Genomic DNA, 11,411 nt, shown 5'->3' with positions numbered 1-11,411 from the left:
TCTTTATGTTAAAGTGTATTTCAATGCTGCCAGCTACACACTTGCTTAGCTGCCTTTGTAATGCTTCATATAAGCTTATACATATATGCGCAACGAAAAATGATAAAAATTGCTGTTTCTGTGTTTTGAAATCAAGTTAAGACGAGAAAGTATGCAGGTGCTGTTCTTGTTATAATTTAGCAAGTTGGTTCCAAGTAAAGCCGAACTCCTTGTTTGTTTTTCCTTGTTTGTTTTTCATGTTCAGGAAACATGATCCATATTTGGGGATGCTTGACCATGTGAAGACAATGTTGTTTCACTTTTTAAAAATACTTAAAAACACATTGAAAGGAGCACACAGTTTTTGATGTCATCTGTTATTCTCAAATGTTCAAATTTAAATTTTCATTGAGTGAATTATTGCATGCCATCTCTGTGTCTTGGCATGTTAACCAAAAGCACCCAAAACTTATAAACTGCCAAACTTTTACAATCAAACCTTACTTCAGGGAAAAATGCAAAAGGAAGTAAAAGCATGCCTAGTTCTCTGCTATGTACTGGGTCTTATTTGCATTCGGAATACCGCCGGCAGACCTAATATAGTCTTCATTCTCACAGATGATCAAGATGTCTTTCTTAATGGAACTGTGAGTAGTATTTGTATCATGTCAAAAGTGGACTTGCTTTTTCATAAATTGGCTTCCTTATTTGGTGTAAGTTTGTAATCGCTGTACCATCGCGTTTATTTGATTTTTTTACATTCATGATTTTCATTGAGACCTTTGAATTCTGTCACTGATGTATTGTAATGTTATAAATTGCTGGCTAAGTTTCACATGAATATGTCACGTACAAAAAACACTGCGCAATATCATTGCATCACTTGAAAGGCATCATTGGAAGGATTGGTCATTGCAGGGTCCCATGGATAAACTTAGACAGTATATAGGATCTCAAGGGGCGATCTTTAGCAACATGGTAAGTAATTTTATCGTCAATGATCTCCATTCTTACACAGTGTTCATTCAATTTGGTAAAATTATGGAAATATTGCCAATCATTAAATGATCGACTTACAATACAAGCATGGAGGATTCACACAAGCCCCGAAATGTTTGGCAGAGGACTACGCTGGCCGATAATGCATGCAACTTTTTTTCACAATGTTTCATATGGAATTTTTTTATAATGTTCAGTATATTGGTTGACGAAGTTGAATGTTTAACACTATTTTCATCAACAATTTTCAACTGCTGCAAGCCATGATGTCAGCCATGTAATTTTATAACTATAATAATGTGAGCGATGGAAAAGTGTTCAAAATAAGAATCAACGTGTACAAATGGTTTCAATATAATTTGCAGCATGTAACAAACACACTGGTGTCACTTATCAACCTGTGAGGTTTCTGTTAGGTTGTTTGCATACACTTATCATTACATATCATATTGATTTTATATATCATTCTAGTCATACATCATGATTTTTTCAGAATTTGTCACATAATATTTTGTTTTGAATTTTCGTTCATATGTCAAGATGAAGAGTATAGTATGTAGTAATACTGGTAGGTTATTTTAAATTTGGAGTGTTTAAGCACATTATAGCTACACTTCATTGTTCATGTTGGGAGTACATAGACATAGAACCCGCCTACACGTTGAGAGAAGCACTGTTGGGTTGACATTTGGGGACTCACTGATGTGGTGAATGATATTACGGTTTCTAGATGTTCTTTGTATAATCTTCGCAGTAGTTATTTATGCAGTGGTTGTTTGTGCAGTGATTCTTCATGCAATGGTTTTTTGTGCATTGGTTATTTGTGCAGTGGTTCTTCTTGCAGTGGTTATTTGTGCAGTGGTTTGGTATCAGCCAGCTTCAGCGTATCACTGTACTGTTCTACCACAAGGAATATTATTTAGAAGGCTGGCTTCTGAGTCTTCTCCAGATTATCTTACATAGTGCTGTTGATGTAGGGATGCCAAGCTGGTGTCATGTGATACGTGGATGTATCTGAGATTGGTATAAGGTAGCAAAGCTCTGAGCATTACACGAGCTGATTTTATTACAATCAGACTGACTTTTTTAGTTAGCAGTTTGAGCTGTGTTCTCATGTGGCTCTGAAAAGTCATGTGACTATTACTAGTCTAACCAAGTAGTTTTGTGTCTATTACTTCATCAACAAGGCATGTTTGGTTCATCAGGTAGTTTGTTTCCTACATGCAGACATATAATTTTGGTCTTTGTTGAGATAAAAACCGTATAATATCTCATCACCCATTGTGAGCTTCTGTCTCTTAGTTCCTGACCAGTATTAGTTTGTATGAATGTTACTTCTGAGTCCGAGTTTTGCAGTAAGTCGCTATTTGATTTTGAGGATGGGAAGTATGATGTCATGTCTTCCACATAACTTGTAGTAAAGCCCATAGTGAGCTGGTGTGAATCTGTAAATGCAACGTACAGCGTAGGAGTGTAGGTCCAAGCAGTGTTCCTTGCTGGATACCTATGGTGCAGTCCACCGCCTTAGCTTACAGATTGTTGTGTCGTCTACCACCACACTGCTATTTGTCAGTGACATAATTTTGTACTAGTGATCTCATTGGTATTGGGATATCAAGGATGGCCAGTTCGTCAAAGAGGATATGCTGTTGGATAAGATGGCAGGCTTTGCTGACGTCGCAGAAAATTAGTTGGACTCTTAAGGCTTGACTATCGTCTAGTGTGCTTACAAAACCGTCAAATAGTGCTACAAGTGCATCTGTACAGTCATCCTGTAAAGTGCTCAAGAACTTTATCAACGTGTCACAAGAGGGATAGCGATCTATATTGTCTGCATGTTCCTCGTAAGCGGAGCTTTGAAGCTGGGGGTAAATTCATCATCCTCGTACATAGCAGAGAAAATCTGCTTATGAAGTATGTAATTCACAACATTACCGATGGGAATACAGAGATCCTCAAGACAGAGTTTGTTGATCCATGTAGGCAATTCTTCACTGTGCACAGATATTCTGCTATCTATCTGCCTCAGCTCATCCTTGACCTTGCCAATCAATGTCTAGATGGGTACTCTGCTGAAGTATGCTGCTGGTCATTCCAGGTGTTGCCAGGTTATGGTGGAACTGGCTGAGCCTTTTTTTACACATCTGTGGATCGAATAGTTCATCATCAACAAGATAGTCAGTTGATGGTTTAGTTCTTTACCCCACCTTCAATAGCCTTGACACTCTATATAGTGGTTCCTGTTTTGAGATTATTTACCCACCAATAAAGTGATTCAGTTTGGATTTTTTTTATGAATGTGTTTAGGGTTTTCCACCCTTGTACCTATAATGCAATACTCGACCCTTCTACTTTAGTTTGTCACTGCACCCCTGTGCTGTCCGAGCCGCTCCAGCATTCTCACTGGTACATATGTACACAACCACCAAACTCTAAATAATTCGCTAGATGGAAACTGTAGCAGCACTGCATGGCAGCGGGGACCAGAACAGCGCACATTTGTTACCAGCCTTAAAAAAGCTGGATACGTAACATTCTTTGCCGGAAAATATCTTAACCAGGTAAGTGTACCAATTATATGCTTTTATTCTAATAAATATCTTAACCAGGTAGGTGTACCAATTATATGTATCTTTTACTCTGGAATATATTACCTAATACTGAAACTGTAGTGGATCACCCTAATGTTCTCAAACCTTCTCTTTGGTAGACTAATCACTAGTGAGCTAGCCAACTTTGCTACTTTCAACTCTGTCATCCGCATGTTGATTAACCTGCCAGTTCATGGCTATTCTATCTGGTTGACAGTATGGTGATAAGACTGCTGGGGGAGTTGGTCATATTCCACCAGGCTGGGATGATTGGCATGGTCTGGTAAGCGCATCCCTTTGCTGTATGTCGCCACCTTATTTTTATGGTTTATGGTGTATAAATATATTCTCATAACAATAGTCAAAATATGTACATGTATTTCTGAAATCTTGTTCCAAACAATTATTTTTAGTTGTGTGAAGAAGACTAAGAAACAATATCTACATTCAGGAGTTATTCTATGTAGATTAATAAACTATACTATCGAACATTTTTGTGCAAGAGTTTGGCTATTGGCCTCCTATCCTTCGTTTTTTGTGACTTAATTTTATCGTTGTCGGCCATCTTTGTAGACAATTTTATCGTTAAAAACACGAAGCTTTTGCAATAAATGTTTGAAAATGATGCTTTTGTTTGCAATTTTTTTATTATAGTATTAAAACAACACCAAAAAGTGCTAGTAAATAAAAGAAAAACGATCATTTTCTACAAACATGGCGGATTTTTCGTGAACGAGCGCATGTGCAAGCGGATTGATGACGTCAGTCAAAAAGAACATTGGATTAGCACAAGATCTTTTAGGTTGCTGAAATAATAACTTATTTTACTAGCTACTTTGCATCAGCCTCGGCAGCAGCCTTGGCAGCAACCTCGTTAGCAGCCTCGGCGGCAGCAACCTTGAATGCTACTAAGTGCTATTAAGACTTCAAAAATCATTTTTAGATTTAGTCAAGTTTCCAGACTTTGTTATTTCCAATAATTTTTACCTTGTGAGGGAGTCGAGATGTTCACTCCTTAAAAACATTGATACACCCTTATCATTGATATGAACTTGTATTAACAGACAGGGTAAACCTTATTGGGTCAATGGCAAATGTGTTATTTGATGAAAGGAATTTTGACAGTGTCATCAGAAACAATGTGACAGTTTTAATACTTGTGGTAAACACATGAATGTGCTATTGGAGACGGGTTTTCAGGTCACAGTTTTCTAACAATAGACAAATTACGTTGAGAGATACACTCCTACTTCTCTTGTAAATATTGAGCCTGTGAGTTAGGAATGTTGAGAACTATAATCTTTTTATAGAAAGGGAACTCAGTCTACTATAACTATTCCTTGTCTGTGAATGGAAAGGAGGAGAAGCATGGAGACAACTATGCTACAGACTACCTCACTGATGTCATCGTATGTTGTCATCAGCTTATTGTGTTGCCTCATCTCAGTCTGTTCACAATAGCTCATATAGTTGATCTGATGGGTTTGTCTGCTTCTGGGTTGATTGAGTTGCTCTTACCAACAAGCATCGCAAATCAACTAACCATTATGGTAGGCTATGCTTTTGAAAAGGTGTCTCTGAAAAGGAATTTATGAAAAAATTACTACTATTTCTTATGTTATTTCACAGAATCGCAAGGCTACAAGCTTTCTTAACAACCACAAACTTGGTATAGACTCTCCATTTTTTATGATGCTCTCTACCCCATCCTGTCATGCTCCATTCACACCAGCTCCCCAGTACAGCAAACGTTTTGCCAACATATCCGCTCCCAGGACCGGTAGTTTCAACAAGCTGGGCACAGTAAGTTCCCACTCAGAAGTATATTGGCTGTGGGCTTTCCACTCAATAAATGATTTTATGCCACGATTTTGACACCTTTTATTGCCAACTAATTCTTTTTCTTAAGCTTTCTGTAATGTTTTCATTGTGTTTCTGACGTTACTGCTGGAGAAGAGATCATTCCTCATCTCATGACTCACATTTTATCAGATTTCTTCTAGCGTTTAGTCAAAAGACTATGAAAGATTCTTTTAGTATCTGTTTACCTGTTTAAAATACAGAATAATTTTTATTTGGAATAAGTTGTAGGCTTTTTCCTACCTGTTGAGTGAAGTAGCTGATATACTTACTATCACCGACTTATGTGGTCAGCGAGGCAGTAAATTCCTTCCTATTAATGTTTTGCCTTTCAAAAACTACTACGGTATCTAAAATTTATCATGAACATGTTGGACTGTCCACGACATTGGACAGCTCTATCAGAATCTCCTTAGAAACATTTTTTAAAAGAAAAAGAATAAAGTCAAATCCAGGCTGGAGGCATGCAAGGAGTTGTCACCCTTCAGTAAAATATTTTAAGTATCGCTCATAGGATGTGATATTTTAGCTGACTGTTTAGAAGACATTCAGGCGTAGAGATTTACCTTACTTTGCTACACCGCATAGCAACCATTCTGCTTATGACTTTGTCTCTCATTTATGAATCAGGTTCTTTTCATGCATCTTGAATTAAATAAAATCACATTTTTCAGAACGTCTTTCGAATAAGGCTAACTATATTTTAATATTACATTATATGTTTCTGATTAATAAGTTAGCGAGTTAAAACATGAATTGCTTCGTAACATATATTCCCTGTGGCTAGTGCTTATTAAAATACTGTTTGTTATTCAGGATAAACACTGGTTGATACGACAGGCTAAGAACCCAATGAGCAATGACTCGTTGACCTATTTGGATGAGACGTTCAGAAACCGATGGAGAACGCTGCTTTCCGTAGATGACATGATAGAAGATATCGTCACACTTCTCGACAAAAGACAGCTCCTCAACAACACTTATATACTATTTGCGTCTGACAATGGGTTTCACTCAGGTAAGCTCACATGTTCATGATAGAGATTGTGAGGCATAGCTTTCACATTGTTACACTGACCACTTTGTGTTTTTGGTAGGAAGCACATGGTCAAACTGCAAACATTGAACTCTTTTGTTTTGTAGGCCAGTTCTCTCTGCCCAATGACAAGAGACAATTTTATGAATTTGACATCAGAGTTCCTCTCATGGTACGAGGGCCTGGTGTTGCTGCCTCACAAAGCAAAAAGGAACTGGTACTAAATATTGACTTGGCTCCAACATTTTTGGATTTGGCTGGCATACCTCCCCCTGACTACATGGATGGGCAGTCATTTAAAGAGATCTTGTTAAGTTCTGGAGAGCAGGCTGTCAACAGGACAGACTTTCTGGTGGAGCACAGTGGAGAGTACAGTTATAGACATCTAGGATGCCCTCAGTATAATGGGCAGCCATTAAGTGTGAGCCTTCATTCTATCGTATTCCTGTGTTTCATTCAGCTTGTGTGACTATAGAATATGCCTGAGGCTTGTCTGCAGGCGTAAATTGTTGCGGTAAAACTAATGTTAATGTTAAACTAATACTATGTTTAAAAATAAATTGTTTATCAAAACTTTTAATCCCAGTCTGTTGCCGTATCTAAGCCAGTTGTCATAATATTACTAATATTTTATTGTTATAGAATTGTTTTCCGGACTGCGTGTGCGAGGACTCTCAAAATAACACGTATTTATGTGTGAGGAGGCTGTCTGATGTGCAGAATCTCATGTACTGCGGGCTTACAGATGCAGAGGTATCCATACTCAGTATTACTTGCAAACCAACAACTAACCATTCCTCTGACATTATTTTTGTCGTCAAAAAATATAGCTGACAAGTTGCTTGCTTGATGAGCTCAGTAGTTGTCAGTTCTGTGTGGAATATTACATATAACTCAGTAGTTGTCAGTCCTGTGTGGAATATTACATATAACTCAGTAGTTGTCAGTCCTGTGTGGAATATTACATACAGCTCAGTAGTTGTCAATCCTGTCTGGAATATTACATATAGCTCAGTAGTTGTCAGTTTTATGTGGAATATTACATATAACTCATAGAGGTGGAACGAAACACGAGACGTCTCGAGTATCGACCTGTCTCGTCTCGTATCGGTCTCGTCTCGACTTAACTATTGCCAAACTCGAGACAGGAAATAGAACTAGAGCGCCTGCGCACGGTTGTTGAAACATGGTTTCTTGCGGTAGCAACAACTCCATATATTGTAATGGATTGCGGGCAACTGCCTTTAAAGTTATACCCAGTCCGTTACTACCTGTTGCTACTGATTATGTTGGCCACTGAGTCTAATCATGTAGTCCGGACAACGGCCCTGTTATTTTTTAGTTCGGTTCTGTGTCCTTAAAACAGATACCGGGTCGTATCTAATTACTCTTCGGATAATCCAATTTAATAAATTAGACTTTTGCGGGTAAAATGTCTGTATTTTATCGTATCGTGTCTAAACACCAACTGCCCTTCATAAAATTCGGGCCTCTTTTACGTATATACTACCAATCGCGGGTAAAACTTGCCCGGACACAGAGAAACGAACGAAAGGCCGTGTCGACCATAGTCCGTGTTCGGTTAACAATGACGTTTTGTTAGCTCAATATAAGAATATACATGTGCATGTATACAGTAATTAATATAATTTCATGAGTACAATTTAAATATAATTCACATACTACAGCTAATACACAAACAAAACTTAACATTAATGAAACGATAAGAATGAAAGTGTTATCGTGTGTTCTTTTAGTTGCGGTATTTCTTTGTAGAGCGACGGCTATCGGTTTCATTACACATTACATTAAAAAGTAAGAACTATTCAATAGATGGTAAAAATATACATGTACAAAGCAATATGTTTATAATAATTATGATCAATCAAGCTCAAAATTCTTAGAATATATAACTTCGGTATTTTAGAGCTGTTTGTGACACTTTTGTTTACAAAAACTACATGCATATCACTTTTAAAATGTTGTATTTAAATCGTTTACACCAGGTGAAAATTCAATCTAATAATAGTTTTATTAATTTTATATATACCAAGTAGCTAGTACTTGTGTAGTGAAATCATCACCAAATGCTCATTATTTTACTGTCTCGTGTCTCGAGTCTCGAATTTTTACAAGACAGTGTCTCGAGTCTCGTCTCGAGCTTAAAAAACCTGTCTCGTTCCACCTCTAATAACTCAGTAGTTGTCAGTCCTGTGTGGAATATTACATACAGCTCAGTAGTTGTCAGTCCTGTGCGGAATATTACATACAGCTCAGAAGTTGTCAGTCCTTTGTGGAATATTACATACAGCTCAGTAGTTGTCAGTCCTGTCTTAGGCCTGGTTAGATACCTGGAATAGATACCTGGATAGATAGATGAAATGCATTGCTGATGCAGATTAGATATTTGCTTTGGCTAAACACTTCGCTTGTTTTAAAGGATGTGTCATGTTGACAAGCTCTGTTACATAGACAGCTCAGTAGTCGGGACAAATGAGAATTCGTTCAATCATGAGAAGATCATGACTGCTGGATCATTCAGATTCGCTATTCAAATCTCATTCAGATATTTTTATTTTAGCATCTATCATCAACGATTTGTCATAGCGATATTGTTTGTACAACTGTTTGCATTGCTATATTTGTCAAAGAAAAAATGCTACACATTATTGATAAAATTAACTAAGTGCAAAAATACTTTAATTTCATAACATAAATTAAACTATTGAAAAAAGGGTTTTAACGTATTTAATTATTGAAAAAAATATCACCAGTGCCAATTTATTCTAGTGACTTTTGTATAGATGTTAAAAGTGAGTGTATTTTTGTCTATACCTTAATACATGTAGTTGTTTTTAGTCATTTGGAAGCCAAACCTGGATGCAACTAGCATGCATTGGAAACAACTGAATTGAATTCAGATGGTTGTAATAAACTATTTCAGCCAATCACATAATATGTGTCAGTTTATCTGTACTGGTGTAGACCAACACGTTCATTTCTAAATGGTGCACTCGACAACTTGTTGATGCATTGGTGAGGTATGTTGTCGGTTTGTACCCAGGCCTCTATCGTTAAAGGTTTACTTGCAACAAAATTCACATTACAATTATTTGGTATCATAAGATTCACCATGTCTTACTCTGCTGTGTTGTCAGTGCAAAATATGTGGAAATGTGATTAAAAGCTGTTGAAAACTCAAAAACCAACAGTTAACCGCAGCTAATCGGTTGGAATCCCTCTCAAAACGGCTCAAATGTGATTTAGTTGAAGGCGATGTGCTTCTGTTTACACTTTTATGCAACCTCATTTGTCGAAATATTTTCACAAATTTACTTCATGCATTCAATAAAACTATGTCTATTGTTCTTACGCGTCTATTTCATCGTCATTGTAATGCTGTCACTTTCAGCACTGATATCTTATAACCTACAGTGAAAATTCGTTTAATTTTTCAACCTTTGCTTGCAGGAGTTCATATCATTGTCTGATAAACATGATGAGCCTGTTGGTCACCTGTGATAATCAAAAAATGCTGCAGAAATTATTCGCGCTGTTTGGCAGGAAGTATGGGTCACATGATCAGATTACGACTAGACGATTAGACCAAGCCGAAACAAAACTGTAAAGTAGCGACCATCTATATTTGATACGGTGTCTTCGGTAAAGCCTGAAGTATTTGTCATAAACTAGTGCTGCCAGAAGTTTTATATTAAGCCTTTTATTGGCCTTTAATTTCACATGAGAACATCCTGTGTCAAAATAATAACCAAATGAATTAACTACGTCAGAGAAATAAACTGATTCCGATATACGGCGGTTTCCTGATGGCGGTGATTAACTGTTCGTTTTTGAGCTTCCAAGAGCTTGTAATCACATTTCCACATATTTTGCACCTACAGCACAGCAGAGTAAGACACGGTGAACCTTTTGATACAAAATAACTGGAATGTGAATTTTGTTGCAAGTAAACCTTTAAATTGTAAAATAAGCTGTTGTTTTCATGTTATCTTTTCTCTCATTGACTTAACCTGACATGTCTGGTTTATTTTCTGGCTTGCCACACCTCCAACCTACCTTATCTACACCCAATGAGCTGGTACTTGGACTACGTAGTTTATTTTACAGTTATTCATAGAGGCGTATGACATAGCCAAGGATCCAGACCAACTGACAAACGTTGCCTCAACAATGGATGTGTCTGTACTTGAGTCTATGGAAGAGTCTCTGGCCACTCTTGCCTCGTGTACTGGAACCGTCTGTCATGATGTCAAGCATGCAAGGCAGCGGACTAGTTCTAAGTTAACCAAATCACCATTTAAACAAAAGATTTTCATTGAAGTCTGAAAATCTAGCGCTTTATCTCTCAAAATATTCATAGCCTATGAATCTCAACTCTTATATTTATTCTCACTTTTCTATTAGTCAGAAGTTAGAGACGTCGTGTGATGATTCATTATTACTGCTCTTTGCTGATCAATAAAGTACAGTATCAATTAGCATGACTGGGATCATACATGTATTTATATTTAGTTTACCAGAAGTGATTGGGAGTTATCTTACAGCCCTTCTGTAACCAACTAAAGACTTAGCTCCAGTAATATTTCAAGGGTGTTAAGTTTTACAGCCCTTCTGTAACCAGCTAAAGACTGAGCTCCAGTAATATTTAAGGATGTTTAGTCTTACAGCCCTTCTGTGACCAGCTAATGACTGAGTACCAGAAATATTTTAAGGGTGTTCAGTCTTACAGCCATTCTGTGTCTAGCTAATGGCTGAGTACCAGAAATATTTTAAGGGTGTTCAATCAAAAATTTCAATTTGCGCGCAATTAATAAAAATAGAAACAGACATCCTCTTCTCCCACACCCTGAAGAGAGTGGCTATGGTTACTCTGTAATGGCCGGCACTACTAGGCTTTGAATTGCTGTTTCGTCAATATATGAAAA

At 37.2% G+C, this 11,411-nt stretch overlaps 1 protein-coding gene across 1 annotated transcript; it reads left to right on the top strand.

Moving 5' to 3' along the window:
• Window positions 1-489: 489 nt before the first annotated feature.
• Window positions 490-10,973, top strand: LOC137392854 (N-acetylglucosamine-6-sulfatase-like). The gene is made up of 10 exons (XM_068079194.1): window positions 490-626; window positions 898-957; window positions 3,336-3,539; window positions 3,787-3,852; window positions 4,880-4,978; window positions 5,199-5,372; window positions 6,246-6,447; window positions 6,573-6,886; window positions 7,108-7,218; window positions 10,594-10,973. The coding sequence occupies exons 1-10, from the start codon at window positions 495-497 to the stop codon at window positions 10,810-10,812; spliced, it is 1,581 nt and encodes a 526-aa protein (XP_067935295.1). The 5' UTR covers window positions 490-494; the 3' UTR covers window positions 10,813-10,973.
• The last annotated feature ends 438 nt before the right edge of the window (window positions 10,974-11,411 follow it).

Source organism: Watersipora subatra, chromosome 1 (genome assembly GCF_963576615.1).
Source record: "Watersipora subatra chromosome 1, tzWatSuba1.1, whole genome shotgun sequence".
In the NCBI taxonomy this organism is placed as follows: domain Eukaryota; kingdom Metazoa; phylum Bryozoa; class Gymnolaemata; order Cheilostomatida; family Watersiporidae; genus Watersipora; species Watersipora subatra.
The sequence above is the reverse complement of the archived record's forward strand: the minus strand, read 5'-3'. Positions and strand labels throughout refer to the sequence as shown.

Bases quoted from the DNA above. Each gene is read 5' to 3' on its own strand.
- LOC137392854 (XM_068079194.1), top strand. From the start codon at position 495: ATGCAAAAGGAAGTAAAAGCATGCCTAGTTCTCTGCTATGTACTGGGT. The intron at 4,979-5,198 runs GTATGTTGTCAT...GTTATTTCACAG, and splicing joins ACTACCTCACTGATGTCATC to AATCGCAAGGCTACAAGCTT. The intron at 7,219-10,593 runs GTATCCATACTC...TTTATTTTACAG, and splicing joins GCGGGCTTACAGATGCAGAG to TTATTCATAGAGGCGTATGA.